At 41.3% G+C, this 26,140-nt stretch overlaps 1 protein-coding gene across 1 annotated transcript; it reads right to left on the bottom strand.

The window, feature by feature from the left end:
- Positions 1-1,368: 1,368 nt before the first annotated feature.
- LOC131679340 (THO complex subunit 2) lies at positions 1,369-23,081 on the bottom strand. The gene is made up of 16 exons (XM_058960051.1): positions 23,064-23,081; positions 19,361-19,557; positions 18,649-19,089; positions 18,211-18,592; positions 17,276-18,157; positions 16,899-17,170; positions 16,722-16,839; positions 16,310-16,654; positions 15,648-16,241; positions 15,012-15,582; positions 14,618-14,947; positions 4,792-4,983; positions 4,700-4,737; positions 2,350-2,496; positions 2,153-2,281; positions 1,369-2,092 (listed from the first exon to the last, which is right to left on the bottom strand). Exons 1-16 carry the CDS (start codon positions 23,079-23,081, stop codon positions 1,988-1,990), a joined length of 4,761 nt encoding a protein of 1,586 aa, XP_058816034.1. The 3' UTR covers positions 1,369-1,987.
- Positions 23,082-26,140: the final 3,059 nt, after the last annotated feature.

Here is a 26,140-nt window from a genome sequence, read left to right as displayed (position 1 = left end):
GAAACTTCGGGTCGTGTTCGACGGCTCGAGCAAGAGTACTTTCGGAGTGTCATTGAATGATCGTCTGCTAGTGGGGCCAAATGTGAACGAGCCGCTCATAAAACATACTCTCCCGCTGGCATACGTACAAGATGGCATTTTGTGCCGACATAGAAAAGATGTATAGGCAAGTTCTTGTCAGCAAAGAAGATTCCGATTTGCAACGAGTTGTGTGGCGCGACAATCTGAAGCAATCTCTAGAACATTATCGTTTGCTGATCGTTACCTACGGTACGGCGCAGCGTACCAAGCCATGGCGACCTTGCAACAGGTTGCTCAGAACAACAAAGAATCACACCCGCTGTCAGCCGAGTGGATTCTGAAAAAATTCTATATGCATTATTTGCTATCCGTTGCGGATTACGTCGACGAAGCAAAGCTTCTTCGTAGCGACATCACTGAAGTTTTGCCAAGCAGTGATTTTGTTCTGCAAAGGAGGTGCTCTAACGTACCGCAACTTTTGGAGTGCGATGTTATAACAGATGACCCTATTCCGTTGAAGCTACTACAAGAGGGTAATTTTGTCAAGGTTTTAGGGATCCGCTGGACCCCTTAAGAAGACCCCATCAGTTTCAAAAACACATTCGACATTGACAGCGCGAATACTAAGCGTCAGCTGCGATTCGATTCGTCGAAGTTTTTCGATCCATTCGGCTGTTGTCTCAATACCTATGGCTCTATGACAGGTGTTGGGACGATCCACTCGTGGGGCAAAACCCCATCTGAAGCGAGTTGTCGACAACGTGTGGTTAACGTTTGAAGAACTGGCAACAATCCTTACCGCAATAGAAGCTGGGTTAAATTCTTGCCCTAAATAAGCATACTGCCAAAATCCTCTTTGAGAGAAAATTTGAGTGAATTTTGACAGTATGCTTACTGGCTCTTTAAAAAGAATATATAAGAAAAGTAAAAAAAACGTGCGAGAATTAAACAAAACTGAAATTCCAAATGTAACAGATTTTCGGCAAAGATTTTAATAAAAAAAAACATCATTTCGGTGAAAAACACAGTTGAACCATCGCTAGTAGAGGGTTTGTTCTCCGTAGCACATAAATCTAGGCACACGATCAGGGGACTTTACATGTAGATGGCCAAAGGAGTGAATGTTTACTCAAATCGTAGTGAGATAACCTATTAGTAAGATTTTAACTCAACAGACGATACTAATGGATTACAAAAGGGTGTCTACAAAAGAATGCCTTTAAAAATTTCGCCTTTATTGATCATATCTTTGCTTTAGGGGTTGCGGAAACGAGTGATATTATTTAACACTACCCCAGTAATGTTCATTCATGACCATAAGCAAATAGAAATAACACCTTCAACTGGTTACACTGTAGTGAATTATTTTATTCTTTATGCTTCTTACAAAAATAAGAAAAAAATACATCTATACTGACAGCTGCAATGCAACTCGCTGTGTCTGGTGGCTAATGATTAGAAACACAACGGCATTCAAATCATTTTCAATACGATAGATGTTACTACCGATACTCTATTACACAAATTTCCTGAAACTTTTTGAAATTACATACTTAGGGATAGGGGTATATGTTGCCTCTTTGACAGTTCTCTGAAAAAGATCATTACACACTTCTGTTCTCTTTCGCTACTACTGCAAATTGACATATATTCCTACTTAGTAAAGCCCACAATTAATATTACCTCCATTTTTTTTATTAATTAATGTAAATTCTTAAGACAAAAGAAATACCAGAAATAACATATTTCAATCGTTAATAATTGTATCGATCTAGTTTTGTACTGAAAGCAAAAAGTTGTCAAAAAGGGCAAAACTACTACATAAGAAATAATCGGTTTTAATAAGTCATCTCAAACAAAATGGAAGCAATAGCTGTCCTAATCCTAAGTAAAGAATTCCCTAATCGATACTTTCAAATTAGTTATTTTTCTTTCGGTAGGAAAATGCTTATGCTCTTCACCACTACTAGTATCCAGATCTTGTGCGTGAAGACTTGGTGAGGTACTGCTTCTCACTGCGATCATGCGAACGTTCGCGATGATCCCGTCCGCTATACGGGGGTGATTTTTCCTGCAAACAGAGATAATACTAGTGTCCTGCCAAAAAATGCTCACATTTTACGTTGCCTACTCTTAAATGATGATGCTTCTCGCGATGAGAAGGAGTAAGTTCGTCTTCACCGTTTTGCAGATGCAACTTGGCAGCTTTTTCCTCTTCGCGACGACGCTTTTCGGCAAGCATAATCTCTTCGGCACGGTCCTAAGATAAAAAAGTGGTGCTTGTTGAAAACTACATTGCTTCAGTCGGTTTTCCTATGATCAATTTACCCTCTTTCTTCCGAGCTTACGCTCTTTACGGAGCTCCTTCTCTTCGTCGGTTTTATCACGCTTGTCTTTTCCCTTGCTGCTACGCTCCTTCTTGGACTCGGACGAAGAAGATGACTGGATGATGGCGCTGATGTCGTCGTGTTTGCTCTAAAACGAGGCGAAAGAAGAACGTGTTCCAATAGCGGCCGCATATACCTGGTCATCTCTGGTGGAGAGCAATTTAATGGTTTGTGTGCACGTGTAAGGACTTCTCTTCGCCTATCCCATGAGTTGGAGACAAGTTTTCGCCGTTCGTCTGTCACACTGGTTATTAGACTTTTACTTTTCAATCATGGTAAGATGATAATTTTTAAATTATTTTCCAAGAAAATCGAACTCGTCGCACATCTCCATTGGATCGAGAGGAAATTATACAATACCACAAGAACCGATGCACAAAATAGATTGCACAAACGTGGTTCAATAATTAAAAATTAGTCAAATCGAGTCCAGATTAATAAAAAAAAGCTTCATTTGATAGGAAATGGAGAATAAGGCCAAATGCAGAAAATAGACTGGGAACAAAAAACCGAAATTGTGTATGCTTTCCGACAAAAATAATAAATTATTCATAACATTCCAGGATTTTAGTGGAGACGGCGGTAGTTAAAAATTAGTATGGAGACGCATCGTAATTTGATGACATCTAATTTCTTTTTAACAAACATTTGTTTTACAAGCTACACGCACGCATGAAACATCTTTAGCATCGTGTTACTCTGTAGCCCTTCCCAAAAACACGGCAATTTCATTGGTGTATGGGTGATACGTACCTTGCATATGCCCATGAATGAGGAAGGATACAGATACGACTACGAAGTGCGATCGACCATTGGGAAAGTGCGGATGTGACCAGACCAGGCGGTAACAATTCAAAAGCTCCACTTCAGGAAGACAGTTGGCGGGGGAGATTGACGACTGATGACTGCAGTGGATTGCTGAAACATCTATCACTTCGATTCACCTTACACATCGAACAGAGTTTTGATATTTATAGGGTTTGAATTTTTATCGATGTAGATAATTTTACGCGAGCACGAATTGTTGGCAATGTATTATTGAACGAATCGCTTTTTTATGTTGAAGCTATTATCGACGACACTCGTCTCAAACTATTTAGATTTGGTAACTAACAAACTGACTATTTGGTTTCAAATTTGTCCATCGCGATCGCGAGTATAACTTTTTAATTGCAAAAATAAAATGAAAAATTTAAAACTAAGATGAATCACTTTTCCGATTTTGATGTTTCGTGATCTGAACATCTTTCAATTGAAGTGGCGATCCTGTTCGAGTGTTTTGAAATGTTGAGAGCTTCCAACTTGAGGTCCAAATCCAGCAGCATCCAACGGCGTTCCATCGTTCGATTGGCAACAGAAATTTGTAGCATTTGGGATCAATTCAAATCCTTATTGAAACTGAAGTTTGCCCGTTGTTGGTTTGTAAACATTTCCCATCTGTTCCGATTATTGATGATTCTGCCATCCGATTGTTGTAGGTATAGCATCTTTCGTCTGCTAGCATTGGTTTCATTGGGGTTTGGAAGAATGAGATGTGACTCAATTGATCAGTCGACGAACAAAGAAAGAACAAATGTGTCGTTTTCCAGCAGTTGGGTATCTTTCATTATCCGGTTCAGTTCCAATTAGTTGGTTTAATCTCCTTTTATAATTGTTTGCTGATGCAAATGATTATTGAACTTTATTCTTATTCATAAACATGTTGACTATCATTTAAGTTTCTACTCAAGCTTTCAATCTTCTTCCCTTGTCCATGAGGTCAGCTATTCCATCTTTGTGCATCCTTGTGTGTGATTTCATCATCCCGCCATCCTCAAGTACTGTTGTAATTCCCGCTCACTTTTTATTAGCGATTCGTCTCCAGAGGTTTACAAATAAATTCATTGCTTGAGATTGTATGAAACGTTAAGATATCCATTTAACATGAACGTTTCAACTTGAATTTTATAATTAAACAATGAATGCCATCCGCGATTCCTGATCCCAGACATCTTAGGGGCACTTTTGCGAACTCTTCGATTTCCTGCAGCTGGTCCTGAATTAGTGGTACTCGCTTGAAAGTCGTCTCCCCCTGTAGCAGCATAGACGCGATCCCAGCACCGTACAGCTCCGAGAAATCCCACGCACCATTACCGAAGCCGGCGCACATCGCGTCAGCCAAGAGTGTCCTCAAAATTACACCATTTTTCTTTCTTCTCTTATTTTTGTCTCACCGATAGGTCATCGCACTTGGTTTCTTTCTCTAGCTTTCTTTTTAGCACTGTGAAGTGTTTTTACACCAGAATACTAACCTTGGAGCTGGAACTTTCCAGTTTGCGGCGTTTCACTTCTGAAAAATGCATTAGTTAACCATTCGGAATTTAAATATCACAACCGCGTATACCTCTGTCATGTTCCGGCGGATCTTGGCTGCGTCGATGCTCGTTGCTCGAGTTGGATACCGAACTGAGGTCCCGTTCGCTGCGATCCCGTTCTCTCTCGCTGGCACGTGACTCCCTTTCGAGGTTGAGTTGTTGCTGCTGCTGCTGTTGAAGTTGCAATTCATATTCCACGGCGACTGCGGCTGCCAAAGCGGCTACAAAGGCAAGAATTTAGTTTTAGTTTAACATATTAATTGTTGGAGCTCAATCTTATCCAGTTGTTTGCGGAGACTTAAAGTAGATAGATTTTTCTACAATTAAAGCGCTGCTATCTGGAATTCGGGAAGTTAATAGATATCTACGGTTGGTTACTAATCCCAATATTTCGTTTCCCGAATTTGAATTTGAGTAGACTCTGTTACGGCGACATTCAAATGCAGTAGATTTTACGAGTGAATAATATAAACCAATCAAGACTACATACTCTTCAGTCCAGAAATGGTTCGATAGTTTTAATAGATATATTCATTCGCGAATTAGATTGGCACACTAGCGAAAATAACTGCATTTCTAGTGTACTATGGTCGTGTCTTGAAAACAATACTATAATTTTTCTTTCCCTTCCCGCCAATGTCTCGTAACGCCTCCCCGCATCAAGGCCTATCGAGTAGAATCCGCTGGTCTGGGTGATATAAAAGAATAAAAAGATTCAGTCAGATAAACTGTGCGTATTCGCGACTAAACAATATCGCTAGCAGTAGTCTCTTCACGATAGAGTCCCGTGTCTACATGCCTTCTCTAAATGTCAACATCGACGGTGTTGTACTGCTCATTAAAGCATGAGAGGCCCATATGGATTTTTGTTGAAAATGAGTTACCTGTTGGCTTATATTCTGAATAATATTTGCTTAACAATGCATAAAGGAGACTACCAGTTTTGTTTAGAAAATATCAAGAAAATATCTAAACATGGTTGTCCCATCCAAAAGGCTCAATGAAAATGTAAATCTTGAGTAGGGACCCTCATGCTTTAATGGGCAGTGTAAGCTATATAAGTTTAAGTTTCGATGTTCTGATGAAGGACGGGATTGGCCGCTTTAAGAACACTGACCAACAATTAGTTAAGATTTTGGAGTGCAAGTAATTGTACTCAATGTGCTGCTTGTTCCGCGTGTCATGAATTGTTACAATGACAAGTAGCCTGGTTGAAAGGTCACCTACTGTAGCTGTTCCGACTCTGGAACATTTGATGTTCTGGAGGATTAACCAGAAATCGCTGGGTTTCTTTAGAAACTTAACCGAAAATTTCTCGAGGGTGAATTGAATTTTTTGAATCTGAAAAAGACCCTTCAGCACGGTTGCCACATCCACGGATTTTTCGTTGTTGTCACAAATTTTTTAAATAATTTTGCATCACAGATTCTTTTTCACAGCCTTTTCGTGCAAATTTCACAAATTTTCACACTTTTAGGAAAAACCAGATTTTTTACCGATTTTTTAGTAATTTCACACAGATAATCGGGTCTGGGTTAATTGCCACAGTCATTGGCATAAGGTCATTTGGCATAATTTTGAGAATTGATCACACTGAAGGTCATTCGGCATAACGGACATTTGGAATAATTTTGAGAAGCGATTTGTCATTTTTTCAACTACAGGGAAACACATAATTTCGAAGTCGGGCAATTCGGCATAATTTTGAGTCGTGTCGCTACTGCTGAAGGTCTTTCCGTACAAATATTTTTATGTTAAGGAAAACAGTAAATTAACATAACGATCGTTTGGCATAGGTACATGTAATAATAAAGTTATTAATTATCAGGATGTTTTTTGAGTATATCCTTTCCTGTATGTATTATGTATTTTGATTGTGTGTTGACAATCACCCTTACTCTTGTTTAGTACGAATGCGAGGTTCGTTCGAAAGTGGTTTGTATTCCCGTTTACGACAGCAAAATCAAATGGGTTAACTATTCGTTCGAATTGTTTTCGAACGAATCTCGCATTCGTCGTAAACAAGAATAAGGGTGAATTACGTTTTTCGTTCGAAAGAAAGTTAGTTGTACAGTTGTAAGCAGCTGGCATGTAGCTCAAATGTTTGAGCATAACGGCAACTACCTAAATATTCAAAAGACTTTAAATGAGTTTGTTTACCAATAATACTAAAAGTGAACTTGAACCAAAATTAATTAGATTATTCTTCTTTACCAATTAATAAAAAAACATTTACGACATCGCAGTCGCTCCGTCGGACTTAAACCAATTTATATTCCCTATGTTTGAGTAATTCAGGCAAACGAGTGGATCTCTGTGGATTCTTCCCTCGCAAAGATATCCACAAAGTCACCTGGAGATCACCGGACCAAGTAACAAAAAATCAAATCGACCACGTTCTAATCGACGGTAGATTCTTCTCGGACATCACAAACGTCCGCACTTATCGCAGTGCGAATATAGATTCGGACCACCACCTGGTTGCAGTATGCTTACGCTCAAAACTTTCGACAGTGCATAGCTCTCGTCGAAGCCGAACGCCGCGGCTAAACATCGAGCGGCTACAAGATGGCAGAGTGGCTCAAGAATACGCGCAGCAGCTGGAAGTGGCACTACCAACGGAAGAGCAGCTAGGCGCAGTTGTCCTTGAAGATGGCTGGAGAGATATCCGATCCGCCATAGGTAGCACCGCAGCCACTGCACTAGGTACGGTGGGCCCGGACCGAAGAAGCGACTGGTACGACGGCGAATGCGAGCAGTTAGTCGAAGAGAAGAATGCAGCATGGGCGAGAATGCTGCAACACCGCACGAGGGCGAACGAGGCGCGATATAAACAGGCACGGAACAGGCAGAACTCGGTTTTCCGGACCAAAAAGCGCCAGCAGGAAGACCGAGATCGCGAAGCGATGGAGCAGCTGTACCGCGCTAAAGACACACGGAAATTCTACGAGAAGTTGAACCGCTCGCGCAGGGGCCACGTACCACAGGCCGACATGTGCAGAGATACAAACGGGAATCTTCTCACGGATCAGTGTGAGGTGATCCAGAGGTGGCGGCAGCACTACGAAGAACACCTGAACGGCGATGCAGCAGACGACGAGGATGGCACGGTAACGCACCTGGGAGCACGCGCGGAAGACATTACACTACCGGCTCCGGATCTCCAAGAAATCCAGGAGGAGATTAGCCGGCTCAAAAATAATAAAGCCGCTGGGGTTGACCAAATACCAAGCGAGCTACTAAAACACGGTGGCGAGCCACTGGCTGAAGCGCTGCACTGGGTGATTACCAAGATTTGGGAGGAGGAGATTTTACCGGAGGAGTGGATGGAAGGTGTCGTGTGTCCTATCTACAAAAAGGGCGACAAGCTGGATTGCTGTAATTACCGAGCAATCACCCTGCTGAACGCCGCCTACAAGGTACTCTTCCAAATACTATGCCGTCGACTATCACCAATTGCAAGAGAGTTCGTGGGGCAGTACCAGGCGGGTTTCATGAGCGAACGATCTACCACGGACCAGGTGTTCGCTCTTCATCAAGTACTGCAGAAATGCCGCGAGTACAATGTGCCCACACATCATTTGTTCATCGACTTCAAAGCCGCATACGACACTATCGATCGAGATCAGCTATGGCAGATTATGCACGAGTAGGGATTCCCGGACAAACTGACGCGATTAGTGAAGGCGACGATGGATCGAGTGATGTGCGTAGTACGTGTCTCAGGGACGCTCTCTAGTCCCTTCGAATCACGCAGAGGGTTACGGCAAGGTGATGGTCTCTCGTGTCTGTTATTCAACATCGCGCTGGAAGGTGTAATAAGAAGAGCAGGGATGGTACGATTTTCACAAAGTCTGTTCAACTACTTGGCTTCGCCGATGACGTTGATATTATTGCACGAAACTTTGAGAAGATTGAGGAAGCCTACATCAGACTGAAAAGAGAAGCCAAGCGCGTCGGACTTGCCATCAACACGTCGAAGACAAAGTACATGATAGGAAGAGGTTCACGAGAAGAGAATGAGAACCGCCCGCCTCGAGTTTGCATCGGTGGCGACGAAATCGAGGTGGTTGAAGAGTTCGTGTACTTGGGCTCACTGGTGACCGCCGACAATGATACCAGCAGAGAGATTCGTAGACGCATCGTGGCAGGAAATCGTGCCTACTTTGGCCTCCGCAAGACACTTCGGTCGAACAGAGTTCGCCGTCGTACGAAGTTGACCATCTACAAGACGCTGATTAGACCGGTAGTTCTCTACGGGCACGAGACCTGGACCATGCTCGTGGAGGACCAACGCGCACTTGGTGTCTTCGAACGGAAAGTGCTGCGTACCATCTACGGTGGAGTGCAGATGGAAGACGGCACATGGAGACGGCGAATGAACCATGAGTTGCATCAGCTGTTGGGGGAGCCGCCCATCTGTCATACCGCGAAAATCGGACGACTACGGTGGGCCGGGCACGTAGCCAGAATGTCGGACAATAGCCCGGTGAAAACGGTTCTCAATTGCAATCCGACCGGTACAAGAAGACGTGGCGCGCAGCGAGCACGATGGATCGACCAGGTGGAAGACGATTTGCGGACCCTTCACAGACTGCGTGGCTGGCGACGCGCGGCCATGGACCGAGTGGAATGGAGGAATCTTTTGTATACGGCACAGGCCACTTCGGCCTTAATCTGTTAATAAATAAAAAAAAGTGGATCTCAGGTTTGCTTGCGAGGTGCCGCCGCTTCCGACGGCGGATAGGCGGCCACCTCGCCCCTCTTTGGTCTCGGTTATGCGGCAAAGCCGCATTGCACTGGCTTCGCCCTAAGTGTTAGAGCAGTGCAACAACCGACGGTTGAGTATATTTAAGTTCATTCAATAAATCATCGTTTGAAAAACATGGCGAAATCCACAAATGATAAAGTACATAATTCGAAAGAAAAGGTCATGATATAAAGATAATAAGGATAATTCTAATTAATGGATCATTGTATGCAAAACCAAATTCACTGGCGATCATAATAATAATGGCCAAAACAAAACATACGTCTGGTGAAATGCACACTACACTATATTATACTACAACGTAAATTGCAAAAATGAACAAGCACAAAAATTTCAAAAATGAAACTCAAAGGCACTGCTCATATTTAAAAGAAGGCAAAACCCGTTATAAAATGTTAAAAATTCGCTTGAAATATAATCAATATCAGATAAGGGCAACAACACATTATTATTATTGCTTAGTGCAGCTTTAACCTTATGGGTTATTCACTTGATAAACTACACATTCGTATGTATGCCAAATGACTTTCAGTGAGATCACTTAGCAAAATAATGCCAAATGTCCGTTATGCCAATTGTCCGCCAAGTGACCTTCAGCGTGGTCAATTCTCAAAATTATGCTAAATGACCATTATACCAAATAACCATTAAAGGGCGAACACGAAATTATTGCGACACCGAAAATGTCATGCAAATTTTCTTATAATGTTTAAAATAAAACCAAAATTTTAGTGTAGTTTTATACATATATTTACTTCCAAAACCAAAAGAAAAGTTAATCGATGGAGCCTTGAGTGTAAAATTGAACGCATTTTCGCTTGATGTCCTCCATCAAAGTCTTTACAGTGTCATCCGGTACCAGTTTCTCAGTTTTTTCCATTTTCTTAACATGTCCTTCTCGTCTTTTACTGTCTTCTTGCTCTTCCGAAGTTCCCGCTTCATCATTGCCCAGTACTGCTCCACCGGGCGCAGCTACGGACAGTTTGGCGGATTCATGTCCTTTGGAACAAAATGGACAGAATTGGCCTCATACCACCCCAGGACACTTTTAGAATAGTGGCATGATGCCAAATCTGGCAAATCTGGAATAGCGGAGCTTCGTCGTGCTGCTGCAAGAACGGCAAAAGGCGCTTCTCGAGGCACTCAGATTTGTAGATCTCGCCATTTACTGTGCCCTTTGTCACGAAAGGCTCACTCCTCAGTCCGCAAGAGCACATGGCCTGCCAGATGAGATATTTGGAGGCGAACTTCGACATTTTCTTCTTCTTAAATTTGTCGTCCACATAGAACTTGCTCTTGCCGGTGAAAAACTTCAACCTCGGAATTTGCTTAAAATCGGCTTTTATATACGTTTCGTCGTCCGTCACACAGCAGCCATATTTTGTCAGCATCTTCTCGTAGAGCTTCCGTGCCCGAGTTTTAGCCGTCGATTGTTGCCGCTCATCGCGGCTTGGGAAGTTCTGTACCTTATATATATGTAGTCCAACTCTCATCTTTGCATTCTGGACGTAGCTCTGCGATATGCCGATCTTTTTAGCCAAATCACGGCTTGAGGCGTTGGGATTTGCTTTAATCATCCACTTCAGATTTCCCTCCGTCTTTTTGTTCTCCGGTCCCGGTTTTCTTCCAGCTCCTTTGCCGTGGTCCAACGTCAACCGCTCCTGGAACCGCTTCAACACTCTGGAGACGGTTGAATGGTGAATGTTCAACATTTTTCCCAACTGCCGGTGCGACAGGTCAGGAAATTCCAGGTGTTTGGAAAGAATTTGTTCTCTCGACTCGCGTTGGTTCACCTCCATTTTCGTTGAATCGAAAAACACGACTTCGAGTTTGACAGCATGTAATCAATACACATCAATGAGAATGTGTGCAAAATTTGGTTGATTTTTACCCAATGGTAAAAAAGTTATGGCCTGTTGAATGTGTCGCAATAATTTCGTGTTCGCCCTTTATGCCAAATGTCCGTTATGCCAAATGACCTTATACCAAATGACTTTATGCCAATTGGCACGCTCCCTATAATACCCTATAAGTATTATGGCAAATGCATTATGCCAAACCCTTTATGCCAAACGTCCATTATGCCATATAGGGTACACCCATTTTCGAGTGTTATAAAGAAAACGTTTCCGGTTGATGGGGGCAGTTTTGTTTCTATTTTCGACCTGGCAAAAGATCAACACCCGAAAAGTGAAGTATTATCCGAGTAGTGATTCCGATTCCAATACGATTACGATTCCTTAACAACGGTGTTTGTTACTACGAGGATTTTACTATTCCGAGGACAGAGCAGAGAAAACACCACAAATAACGACCGATCAACAAAAACCGCGAGTCAAACATCAACAGCTTGTGTTGCTGCGAACTCGCATGGACCAAAATGGTTGCTGCAGCTTTGGCCGAGCGACAATGAATTTAAGCGCGTCGATTATCACGCTTCCGCTTAACCTCAGGCTCGCGTCGAAGATATATTCTCCGACCGCGATTTTCGCCTCTTGCGCTGCCTTTCGTTTGCTAATCGCCAACTTTTTCTCCTGCTGTCAAGCTTCCGCTAAATCAATCGCTTCCGTGGCGAGGATCTCCTTCTCTTCTAGTGATTCCCCGACTTGAAGCACCACATCATTTGTGAAACCAACGATTTTAACGCCTCTGGGAAAGTCGAATTTCAACACTCCATCATACATCGTATTTAATCAAGGCTGGTCGAGAATAGAACCCTAAGGAATGCCCGCCGTGATTGTCATTCTTCTATCTCCCTTGCCTGTCTCATAGATCAGAGTTAGGTTTTGAAAGTAACTCTTCAATGTCCTTCATCGGTACTTACGAAACCTCATTTTGTGCATGGGCCATTGCTTCCCAGCTAGCTTTGTTGAAAGTATTATTCATGTTTAAACTGGCCATCGCGCGATAAAAATATCCTCTTCTTTATTTTCTTGAATTGTTTCCGAAGCTTCCACAACTATTCGGATGGCATCAACTGTATGGCACCTGCCTACTTACACTTAGCTCGGCAATAGTCGTACTCCACAACCAGCGACAGTTTCTCATTCGTCGGTACGGTCGCATCGCACGCCCCTGTTAGTACTGCTGTCATTTCGTCCGCACTTGGGTTCAAGAGAATACTGTCAAATTCAAGTGCTTCGACGAACACGTCTTTGTCAAAGACCACTGTTTTCTAGCTCCGCTCGTTTATCAGACTCCTACGTGATTCAAACTGTATCCTGTTCCCAATAGTTTACCGGATTGCTTGATAGTCGCTGTGGGCATACTTCTCGCACTACAGCTCATGTTCTCTTCCAGTCAATGGCTGCAGAAAGTGACATTGATGATGGATTCCCGACCCTCCCTGCGAAAAGTGCTGATAGTACCTTCGATAGCAAGATCTATATTTAGCTTTGCTGAAACCTTTTTGGTCACTGATGGCCAATCAAGGTTGTTTCTGGTGTCCACCATCGACGATTGCGTAAGACCCGGGTTGACTGAAGACAGCTGGTGAAGTACGTACGAATCGGACATATTACTGCTGAAATACGGTCTGATTACTATGGTTTCATATGGAACAATTGAATGTCAAAAGCCTGGTTAGTTGCTTTAGTTCCGTTTCTACGATTTGTTTTAGGATATTTTTGAGTAATTTGGAGTATTCTAGGACATGGAATTCTACTCTTTGAACGTTGTATTTTGGTCATTCGTACAGTAGGGGCTGCAGATTCTCTTGCATATCACAAATTTTGCAAGGGTCGTCTATCTCACAGTCCCATCAGTATAACCGTTCCTTAGTGAGCGTATGTCTTGATCGGATCCTACTCAGTATTCTTTTGTCGTCCGTGTTCAGATCGAGGTTGAGGCATTAAATTTATTTTTCCAGACTCGTTCATGTATAAGTGAGTCGCGCCTTTTTCTCCTGAGATGTTTTGGTGTTCCGTGGTCCATCCTTCTTTCTCCGCTAGTTTTATCGCGTCTCCAAGGCTAAGTGAATTGAACTCTGTTTTCCTCTTCCTGATTTCACAGCTTCTAGATCCGAACGTTCGTTTCCTCTAATTCTGCAATGGCAAGGAATACACTGGATTTGGATATCTCGCGTCCCGACTGCTTTTAAAGTTTTTTAGATAGCCCAGGCCAGATAGTTTTTCTTCAGCAATGCATTATTGAGTGACGTTCGACACACCCCTCAGTCAGTCATTATCACTGCTTACTCGTGCCTTTCTTCGTTATCATTTTTACTCTGTTCAGGATGCCAAGTAGTATCGTGTTAGTGATAGAGAAGTTTTCGTTTATTTTGAAGCTCTCTACTCCATCATAGGTAGCTGCTGCTGTTCCTTGGACTGACTTCGATCTGTCGGTGTAGATGATGCGGTAGCCTTCAAATTTTTCCTTCCCAAAATTTTCTACTTGAGATAATATTAACCTCTAGTCTCGGAGACAAAAAATCTTCCGAACAAACCCAATCTGCTTTAATCGAATGTTTATGTTAAATAACTGGGCATTTTACTCCAGTGAACTTTACCGATCTGAGGAATCTATTGGTCATTTCCAAGAGCCAAAAAAATTTGCCTGCCCTGCACATTTCTCATGCCTTCTAAGTCAAAAGAGTCGTCAACTAGTAGGACCCAAATATAAATCCAAATGGTCTACGCCGGTCGAATGCCAAAGGCGCCGTACCGATCCGTTAACTGTTAAAAACGGACGCATTTCTGCATCTAGCTCTTCGAAAAAGCAGCCCTCATTCGACTGAGACCAAACAATGCGTATTTACCCTGCATATTCAACTCCCCAGGTATCAATCTCTTGCTGATTAAACCGAACACATTGAAAATATAGCCTGTGCAGTAGCTGATCAGCTTAGTACCACCTCACTGCTCTATAACCGATGCGATGGGGCATTCACTACGGATTATCCTTGTTCCATCGAAAATATACTATGTTTAGTTCCAGCCCTACGGAAATATATATATTTTTGTTTCCGGAGGACCACTGGAATACAACATCCAAAAACGTCACTGTATCGTAGTAGAAAACAGCTCCCATTATCGGTACTCGTCCGTAATACTCCAATTCCCAATCATGACATTGTTACTACTCACCTTTAGTTTTATCCCGACGTTTTTCCTTGTCCTTCTCACGTTTTCGCTCGGCGGCTGCTTCCTCCCGTTCGCGTTCTTTCTCACGCGCCCGCTCTTCTCGTTTGATTTCCTTCGACGATTTCTCCTTGGTACTGCTAATGGAAGACGCACGCGATTCACGTCCCGGGGTCTCTTTCTTCATCTCGCGCTCAACGATTTTCACATCGATACTACTGCTAAGGCTAATGCTGCTCACGCTGTTGGAAAGGGTGTTTTGCTGCTTGGTCGGTAAGCTGGACGACAAGTTGGGATTAACGATAGTCTTTTTCTCAGATTTTATCTCCTTGCGATCTGTTTGAAGAAACAAATAAATTAGTTGCTCCTAACGCAATCATTCGTTACAGCCGACACTTACCCAACTTGCTGTCCCCGTTCAATGCCTTCGATTCCAGCGTTTCAGTTTTAACTGGCTTCTCCGATACCTGGTGGAAATCACTTTCTCGCATCATTTGTCCGGACTTGGCCTTCAGCTGTCCGATGTAGCTGGAAGCTAGCACAAACAAATCTTGCCGCTGATTCTTTTCCTCTTCGCGAACTTTTTCGACCTTCTTCTCGATGATTTGAGCCAGCTTAGCCAACACTGGGAAGTGCGGCAGGATTCGCATCAGAATTATCAGCGAGTTGCGAATCTGCATGTAATCTTTCGAATCCAAACAGAACACCATCGCTTTGGTGATTTTATAGTGCCACTTGTGACACACATGCCGGTAGTTCTCGTAGTTTACGTGATCGTTGGCTTCCGAGAACTGATTGCTAACGCGGAACTTGGTCACGAATCCGGGATAGTTCGAACATTCCCGATTGAAGGTGCTCTGATCGGCATGCCAACGCATTACCGTTTCCAGCATGGCACACAGGAAGCGCCCGTACCGGGTGGCTTCGTTCTCGGTGCAAGATGTAACCGAGTAGGTAATGTCGCAGAATATCTGAAATTAAACGAATCGATGGAATGTTTAGTTGGTTTTTGGAGTGAGAAGAATTGAAAGTTTACCCGATCATAGCACAGTAGTGTGGAAAAGTTGGCCGTCTTCAAACTGTGGATAGTGTGCACGAATTTGGCGCAATAAAGTGCATCCAGGGCTGTGAATGTACAGCGCGGGAATAGACACAATTGTAGAAATTGTGTAATAGTTTCATTTTTGGCGGATTTCGCAGAGCGCGACAGGAACCAGGAATCTTTTTCGCTTGTTAGTCGATGAATGATTTTATCGACATGCTCTTGCTGCTTCTTTCGCTCATCCTGTAGCTTTTCCATCAAGGCTGCGTGGCGTTCCTGTTCTTTTTTATTCTTGGAGGCGTTTTGCTCCTTGGAATCCATAACCGATAAGGACAGTTGCTTCAGTTTGCTAATTTCTCGCTGATAACTCTCGGATGGAACCTGCAGATCGTACATACTGAGCGACCAGAAAGTGACCAGAAACTGGGAACTGATATCTTCCCAAACCTTGGGTGGATGCAAGGGTCTGACGGATTCGATTACCGGGTTCATTACGAAGGCAGTCGCTTCTAAGTATTTGACCATCTTCTGCGATGTGGACAGTTTCTTCGAGTTCTGATCTGCTTTACGAAGTTGATCGTATTTTTGCTGTTAAGGGAACAATGTACGTAATTAGCAAATCTGAAATGAAGTCATGTAAGATTCAAATAACTTACATTGATAGCATGGGAGAACATCGGGCGCGCCAGGAAGAATGCAACATCCGAGTGAATGTGATACTCTTGGAGCATACTGTGGATTGTAGGTAAACGTTCGACGTATTCTTCTACGGAATAGGTCGATCCGAGGAATGTGCCGAACTGCACTAACGTGTCCTGGCATTGGTCGTACAGCTTGCCTACCAACTTTAGATGACTGGACGCCGTTTCCCGGTAAATGACGCAGTGTTTCTGTTGTGCAATCAGTAAACACAGTGCAACGGCCAAATCGTTACTGGCTAGGGCATCTTTCAGTCGTTGTGAAGATTTCTTCGTGTTTCGCACCTGGCTGAAATAGCCAGCCTGCGAAAAGGTTGCATTGTTAGTGGAGATGATAAATAGAAATTAATGCTAAAAAAATAAATTATACCTCCCCTCGCAGCAACTCTCCACCGCACATTGCACCGATTTGTTCAATCGTCATCTCTTCAGCAGCTTCGATTCCGGTCATCTTTTGAACCACTTCCTTCAAGATTAGCAAATCTAAGCTAGAAAACGAAATAACGAGAGTTAGCAGCTGGTATTTACCATTGAACATTATTTTTACCTCTTGTGCGACTTGAGCTGATTTGCCACATACTGCAGCAGTCCACTCAGTTCGATGTTATACTTTTTATAGATCGCCCCACAGAAATTAGCTAAACTCTGCAACCAGAGCGAAATCGACGTTCCGTCGTTTTGCATCGGATTGCGATCGACTTGTTCTAGCGATTCGATCAGACAATAGCCAAGAACATCATACGACAGAGAGGTAAGATATTTCAAAGAATCTACCACCGGGGTGATAAGATTGTCGTAGATTTGGATTTGCAGCAAGATCTAAAACAAATAAAAGTTAGAAACCTAAACTTTCTATAACAGAAAGTCAGTTCCACGTGCACAGGGAATCCCATACAACATGGGACAAAGTAAAGATGATCTTACATAATCAAACAGGAACCCAGGCGAACAGTGACTAAGCTTTCCGATCAATCTCCCCACCGGTTTGCTATTCTCCTTGCTGACTCTTTTCATCAGTGCTTTGATTTGTTTTTGAGCATTCCCTCGACGTCGTATCAGCTTAGGCTGCAGCAGATAGGTTTCATTTTTCCAGCGAGCATATAAACTGTACCGGAACTGGTAGGGATAAAGCTTAACGATGGACCACACCTCCTCGGAAACACAACAATTGCAATCCATGTACGAAAGTGCTGGCATAATCGCTGAATCGAGCAAAGAAATAATGTCATAGTAAATTGGTTCATTCTCCGAACCTGGAGTCGGTGTGTTCATTGGATCAACATTCATCTCCGTCAAAATAACACGAACTAGGCGAAGCAGTTTGTATAGCAGCACCGAGTCGTAATGTAATGAAGGTCCCAAAGCGATAAACATTGGAAATGCGTGATTGCGAAGTTTGGAGATCGTTGTTACTGGAGGAGGAGCCAATTTACTGAGTCCATTGCTGATTGGTCGTCCTTTGATATTGCAAGGAAGTGCACATTTGAGGCGATAGACTGGCTCGATTATCATATGTAACAGTCGGCAGAGAGCCCTTGCCGTTTGCTCATTTACCATCACTGATTGATCCGGAAGCTTTTTCAATAGCAGCTGTGCTGTGTTCCAATCACCAATCAAGAGAAGTGCCTCGCAAAGTCCCCACTTTTGATTGGTAGCATATTTTTCCGGAGTCATCACCCTCTCTGGTTCCGGTTCCTGCTCCTTATCCTTGTTGGTAGAGACAACGTTCAGCTTACGAACAAACTCCTTTGCTTCTGCAACATCAGCTTCCCATTCGGAGACAATCAGTTTATCCGTGGGACTCAGCTACAAAAAAAGATTTAAAATATCTATACAATAACCGACATTCAAATAATTACCCAAGTATAGATATCGTCCAACTTTATAACGCCATGTTGCAACAGCAATGCAGTCACTTTGAACAATGACTCTGGAGCTTTGGTCTCGGCAAAATGCCGATATTTATAGCCTAAAACTTCGCAAATTATATTCCCATCATTGATATATGCCTGAAGAAGCGGGATAAAAATCTTGTCGTGTTCTGGGCGGGTCTCGAATGATTCCAGTATAATATCAAGAACTCGGTTGGGATCCAAGTTAAAGCAACCAATCAGCGATTTAATAATCTCCAGTATGCTTTGAACCGTGATGGATTCGACAAAATCCTGGTTCAACTCCGTAATTAATTTGGCATAACCTTCACTTTCTTCGCGAAATAAGTTGAATCGACGTTGTTTGTAGCTGTAACGCAAAATAAATTGCAAATTATCGCTCATCAGTAAACTAAAATCACTTACTAAAGTTTCGTTTTCACTTTGATGAACTTTGTGTAGAAACTCCTGTTCTTTATCGTTCCCACATCTTGCAATGTGTCAATCTCCAACCGTTCCTTTAGCAGTTTCTCCGACAAAAACCGTTCCGTCTCTTTGACTATGTAACAAAATATTGTTCGTTCCTCGCTCGGAGTTTCCCCACCGTTGTTTCCATTGTTAGCACTCCCACTGTTTCCGGCAGTCTCCGCATCCAGAACGCCGTAAATGTCCAACAATATCGATGGAATATCACAGTGCAGATTGACGAGTTCACCCAACATAGCGAGCACCTGCTCCTTTTTGATCTGACCACGGATTCCATGGGAAACAAGTTCGTATATTGCTCGCGAAACTCCCGATTTCCTGTCGTTTTTGGCAAACAGAGGACTTGCGTCCTCTTTCAGAAGCGCTTTGCATTGCTTTAAGCTAGAAAAAAGAAAATTTCGATTAATCTAATGAGAACATTTCCGCAAAAATGCCTATCAAGAGAACCGCTTCATGTTTACTGGGTTTTCGAGACAACCAGCAATAGCGCTAAGAAAAAGAAAACCTTTTTTTGCGATTTGGAAAGGCATTTTTCAATCCACGTTTTTTTCGCCGAAAGCAATCTATTTCGACTGGTTTTTACCACTCAACGGAAGCGAACTACTTGATTTACACTTTGCGGATAATTTGGTGTCTAGAAAATGATAATTACAATTCAGATTTTCCACTTCTCTCCCAGGATTTCCAAATATCAGCACCGAGCATTTTCGCGACCAATATTCGATTTGACGTATTCGGGTGCGTGTGTGCACCGCGAAACAATGCGTAGATGGCGCAGCGAACATCGACCACAGATGAGAAACAGAGGCAACGCAGAACATATGTGCACACTACACGAGAACTAATCAACTATTTGATGATGGCTGCGTTATTGAATCGGTACATCCGACCCAATAAACAAAGAGGCGGCTAAACCTCTGGGACGGGACCTGTGAATAGATGTTTTCTTTTTATTTTATTCTGTTAATTTTATTTTTCATGTTGTCCAGCTGCGTTAGTATTGTGCCGTTTTGACGTTTAAATTGGGAGAAAAACAAATCATTTGCAATGCGAATTGGGAGGAAAACAAACCACTTGTGGGTTTAAGGCGAGGGCGGTAGTATAAAAATGCGCAATCTCAGTGTAGTAACCCCTGACTGCATTTGACGTTCGAATTTTAAATATTTGCATGTCTCGTCTCAGGACTAAACTAGATGCTGGCGATCGGTAGGCTATTGAAACTTTGTTCTAGGATACCGACCATAACATGCCGTTTACTTTAAAAGTAGTGTGGGGAAGTGCTGCTGGAATGAAAAATTATCGAGAATGAAATATCACAGAGAACAGACGTCCATTTTCAGCATTCAACTTGTGTAAAATCTCTAACGGTTTCGAAGGTAGTTTGGATATCTAAACCAGGTGCGCTACTGGCGTCATGTTTTTTTGTGGCTGAGTGCGACAGAATTGACAGCGGTTATTCCTCTACCCAGTCAAACTAGTCCGGAACCGATTCGGACTTCCGGCATGAATTCCAGCTAAAATACGTCAACCGATAGAGTCGGAATCGGTTGTTTTCTTTGAGCTAGATTCCATGCAGAATCCATCCAGGATTTCGAACCGGTTCCGGAATCGATTTGACGGATAGTTGGGATAGGTTGGTGTGGCGGCGCTAGTGTTTTTAGTTTAATTCAAATGTTTACACACGTTTTTTAAATATTTTTGTTCGATCATGGATGTCTGTTCTCTGTGGAAATATTGTGAAATTTATTTGAAAGCTGGATTTTGGCGGCTACTTCTGGAAGGGCTGAAAGTAAACGTGCGAATACAGAGAATGTGCGATTTCTCACTTTATGGGATATTGAATCATTCTAATTCGCATATATGTCTTTAGAAAAAGCAATACCACAGATAACAGACAATTGGGTCTAGAACAAAATTTCATTAAAACCTGTGTAAACTTTCAAATTGATAAACGTTGAAAATCTGTGTTTCACTATTGCCATCTACGCAATTGTTTGCTACACTTATTTGACAGCAATACTCCAACCACAGACTAACAGACATAACACTACGAGGGAATTCCTTTTAAAACATTGATCCGATAATTTTTCTATAATACAGCTCTACCTTTTATTCACGGTCCCAAACACTCATTTACTGGTGGGTTATCCCTCAGGAGCAATTTTTCACTAGTTGTCTATTCCCCATATGCTTGTTCATATGTCAGTGGCGCCATAATTTCAAATGTGGTCACAGTCCCAACTCAAACTGCTTCTTTCGGTGCCGGGTTGCTTTTCTGTCTCATGTTGCAGATCGCTTTGTAAAACTTTCGCTTTTCGTTCCTAAGAAAACTCCATTTTGCATCAGCGACTGTCTGTCTGACTGACTGTCTCATGGACCGGCTGCCAAACTGGGTTAATGGGACCACTGGATAGTCGATCTATTGATTCTGGAACCTGGATTCGATTATGCTCGACAGTCTGGGTCGAATGAGATAATTGTCACAGTTACCTTTCGATCCAGGGAATGTCCTAATATAAAAGACACCGGACATCGTCGTCAGTTTTGCATGAATTCTCATTTTTCTGGTCATTTTAGGGTAATCCATAAATTTCCTATCAATTCAAGTTATTCCTAGAGACTTTTGGTGACGTAATAATAAATCTATCCAATCGTAAAACAATTTTGCTCAAATTCCGACCAATTTAATGAAACAGGCACTCTGCATATTGTATGTTCGAATTCTTCATTAATTCCGTCTTAAGTCTTTGTTTTGATTTTTTTTTCCTGCAATTATGCTACTGGCTATGTGTTCCTTTTGATTTGATCGAGCACTGAAACTGCCAAAAGGTGACATGGGAGCAATTTGACTTTCATAACATACATTCTCAATCTAGGGGCAGATCACTTGTGATACATTTTTAAAAATCAGCGAAATTAAATGCATTTCTTTCCATCAAAATAGACATTCGTAATGCATTTTGCGTTGCGTGCAATGTATTTTACGTTGCGTGTTAGACGTCAAAACCCTACAAAGAAACAGCCCTACACTCAACAAAACATTGAACAAAGTACATCAGCGTAGGACGATTTTTAAGTAATCTTTTCTGCGAGGGAGTGCAAAGTTGATGCAAAAATGGAAATTAAATGCATTTTTTTCTAAGTTGTTGCAAATTTGTTATACATTCCTAGAATAATCTGCCCCTAGGTTCGATTTAAAAATAACGGTTAACAACCCATCAAAGCGTAATGAATATAAGTTCACTTTTGGCAACAATTGGCTCTCATTTCGAGCATATAAAACTTTCTGTAAGGTGATTTTATACCGGTTCTGAAAGAAAAATTTAAAAATATGCTTCAGTATACCTCATTAAGAAAAATAGTCTGTTGCCATCTTGATGGAAATTAATTTTCTTTCACATTACTTCCAAGTTTTTTACACACAGAAAAACAAATGTTGGTAAAAAATAAGAGTTTTTCACTCTTAGCAAAAACAACCAATGCATACTTTTAGTTTAAAAATAAAACTTTTGTTTTGAGTACTATTCTTCATTTGCTTAAAAGGAAAACTTTTATTTTGATTATTATTCTTGATTAATTTAAAAGTTTTACTTTCAACCTAATAGTTGGCGTTGGTTGTTTTTTGCTAAGAGCGGAACACTCTTACTTTTACCAATATTTTTTTTCTGTGTGTAGACGGATATGGCCAGTTTTCTTAAAAAATGAAAAATCACATGAACTTTTGAAAATTTTCCACCAATTTGACAGTTCATTCGCAAAACATCAACCTTAAGCATGTAGCATGTATAGTCCTCCATATATTTCCTGCGTAAATATGCAGTAGATACAGAACAAAATGCGTAAATATGCAGTAGATACAGGATTGTCGCTGGTATTCCCATTGTTTGTTTTGCTCTCTCTCTAGTAAAAGCCTTTGGTCCGCACTTTTGGTACACGCAGAAAAATATGGCATGTTTGTAACCACAAACCGTTTAGTTGAACTTCAAATAAGTAAAATGTAGAGTTTACCTTTTTCATTTCAGTCTCGTTTATTCTGCTGTGATTGTTATGCATTCAAAACCGAAAATGTTCAATGCATAAAATTTACAGCAGAATAAACAATAGGCAAACACTATGCTATATATATATATATATATATATATATATATATATATATATATATATATATATATATATATATATATATATATATATATATATATATATATATATATATATATATATATATATATATATATATATATATATATATATATATATATATATATATATATATATATATATATAAAATTACGTAGGGACCTGGACACTGACCAGCAACGCAGACGCCTAGGTCAGCACATGAAGCCACTCACCGCCTCGTGTGGGAACATTAGTCTTGTCAGCATAATGTTCCCTTAAATACCACCTGCTAGACCAGCGTGGTTGTTCAGTATAAATGTATCTACGGTCAGGGCCGCTAAGTTTTAAGTCAATCAAGTGAAATAAAGTGCATAAAGTGAAAACAAACTTTTTTAAAACTTCGAACAGGTGGCCCAGATCAAGATTGGCGCAGCCTGCGGTTCTAGTGAAACAGTAAAAACTAAGTACGATAAACAGTGCAAAGGTTAGGATTGATAAATCCAACCAGAGTGAGCCCGCGAAGCATTTCAACAAAGTGCTAGCATCTGCCGTCCCTCTAAAAGAGACACAGAGTTGAGACTCCGCCGCGTGCTTCAGACGTCCACTAGGAGAATCAAGCACCCAAGTGAACCCCGCAGAACACGATTGCAAAAAGGTGAGTTTGTTACTTTCTTAATAGTTATAACTAAGATTGAAATTGGACTCTCCTTGGGTAGTGTAAAATTTTTCTGTGCACCGAAGTCCGCTCTAAGAGAAAGGCTCGGGCAGCACATTTTCTATTTAACACTAACCATTTGGGGCAAGAAGCATTCCAAGAGAACTTCTACCCCACACGAAATTGTGAAGTTCTAAGCGAAGCACATTTTCGTAGGCCACACGAGTTCTAAGAGAACGTGTGCGCTGACAAAAAATTAAATTAAATACACCCAAGCAAAGGCTACATTAATGCCAAAAGCACCTAACGCCTTGAAGAAAACTCGCGCATTGTTGAGAAGTATCAAACGCAGCAATTGCGATTCTTCAGACTCTGACGAAAGTATTTCCTCAGCCGAATCAGGGGACCTAGCTCATATCCCCATCGAAAACACGCCCGAAATAGAAACCATGTCTTTAACCAAAGACGATAACATGGAGCAAATTAATGCCCAGTTACAAAAAATGATGCAGATGATGAATGAATTTGCAAACAAGCAAAACGATCACGATACCATGTTTTCTCAAATTGAAACACATTTTAACAATATGGCAACACCCAGACCGGAGCCTATTTTACAACCCACAACAAACGTCGAACAATTGTTTAAAATACCTGATCCAATAAAAATGCTACCCGCATTCGACGGTAATTCTAAACAGTTAAATGCCTGGCTGACAACAGCGGAAGAAAATCTAAACGCATTTAAAGAACACGTGACACCATTGCAATTCAAAATGTATGTCACTGCAGTCATCAACAAAATTCAAGGCAAAGCCAAAGACATAATTTGCCTTGCCGGTAACCCCGACAGTTTTGAAAGCATAAAAGAAATTTTAATAAATTCTCTTGGCGATCGTCAAGAACTTTCAACTTATAAATGCCAATTATGGAAATTTAGAATGACTGATGGCATGAGTATCGCAAGATACTACCACAAGTCTAAAGAAATAATTCAGAACATTAAAACCCTAGCAAAACAAAAGGAGAAATATAAAAACAATTGGGAGCCGATAAACGATTTCATTGATGAAGATGCATTGGCAGCCTTCATCTCCGGACTAACTGAACCATACTTCGGCTACGCTCAAGCAGCCAGACCTAAGGATGTAGAAGACGCCTACGCGTTTCTCTGTAAATTCAGATCTAAGGAAATAGCAGCACACAACATGGCTGCTGATAGTTCTAACAAGAAAAATCAAAAATTTAAAGGGTTCGATATTCAGTCTACCGGTAAATCCAACCAAAACCATCCCAAACAATTCAAATCAACACCCCGCAAACCAGAACAAGACGAAATAGAACCAATGGACGCAATGACTACACGAAGTAAGCTAACACTAAACAAAAAAGTAATAAATAATCATGAAATCACGAAAAACGAACACGAAGACGAGATCTTAGGAGATGCTAAGTCGGACACTGAATCCGAGGACGACCTAGATATAAATTTTCATGTGGTCAACACAAATCGAAAAATAACTTAAATTATCTTCCCTATCTAAAGACGATTCACCCAATATCAAAGAAACAACTCAAAATTCTAATAGACACGGGAGCGAATAAAAATCTAATTTCGCCTGACATCCTGGAATCCACTAAATTAGTACAGGATACACAAATAAAAAATGTATACGGAACAAATAACGCCACAAAAATAGGAAAACTAGACCTTTTTAATAACGCTTTTAAACCATTTTCATTCTACGTATTGAAGTTTCATCAGTTTTTCGACGGTCTAATAGGATCAGAGACACTTGCTAAATTACAATCGAAAATAAACTACGAGAACGAAACCATTACAATAGCAGATAAACAATTTTCTTATTCAAAATTCTACCCCACTAAACAACTTTATAACCATTTCGTAACCATTCAAACCACAAACAACGGCGACTGGTTCGTCCCATCATACCAAAAGCTTTGTAAAAATACATTCATACGACCTGGACTCTACAGGGCCGAGAATAATAAAACTACGATAAATATAATCTCCTCATCTAGGAACCAAACAAAAACACCCAAATTGAAATTAGCAGTTAACAATTATGAAACCTTTTCCCCCTTTCCTATAAAACATGCGAAAACAATATCTGAAAGTGATATCAGTAACATCATCAGAACAAACCACCTTTCAAAATTAGAACTAACCGAGCTAATTCGGGTTCTGAAAAAACACCAATCTGTAATCCAGAAAAAAGGGGAAAAACTCACATGTACATCGGCAACCAAACACAAAATTCTAACCACCAACGATTCTCCTATCTTTACAAAAAACTACCGTTACCCACACCACTTCAAGGGTGACCCTCAAGAACAAATACAAGAAATGCTAGACAACGGTATTATTAGACCTTCCAAAAGTCCCTACTCTTCACCAATATGGGTCGTACCAAAAAAAATGGACGCCTCAGGCAAGAGAAAGGTGAGAGTCGTAATAGACTATAGAAAAGTCAACGACGTAACTATCGACGACAGGTATCCCATGCCTCAAATCGAAGAAATCTTGGACTCCTTAGGGAAGTCCGAATACTTCACTACTATAGATTTAAAATCCGGATTCCATCAGATCGCAATGGATCCGAAACATGTAGAAAAAACAGCTTTTTCGACGGA

The sequence above is a fragment of the Topomyia yanbarensis genome, chromosome 2 (assembly GCF_030247195.1).
Source record: "Topomyia yanbarensis strain Yona2022 chromosome 2, ASM3024719v1, whole genome shotgun sequence".
Lineage (NCBI taxonomy): Eukaryota > Metazoa > Arthropoda > Insecta > Diptera > Culicidae > Topomyia > Topomyia yanbarensis.
Note: the sequence above shows the minus strand (reverse complement) of the source record. Positions and strands in the feature narration are given on the sequence as shown.

Bases quoted from the DNA above. Each gene is read 5' to 3' on its own strand.
- LOC131679340 (XM_058960051.1), bottom strand. The intron at 4,984-14,617 runs GTGAGTAGTAAC...TTGCCTTTGTAG, and splicing joins ACGTCGGGATAAAACTAAAG to CCGCTTTGGCAGCCGCAGTC. The intron at 2,282-2,349 runs GTAAATTGATCA...TTTTTATCTTAG, and splicing joins GTAAGCTCGGAAGAAAGAGG to GACCGTGCCGAAGAGATTAT.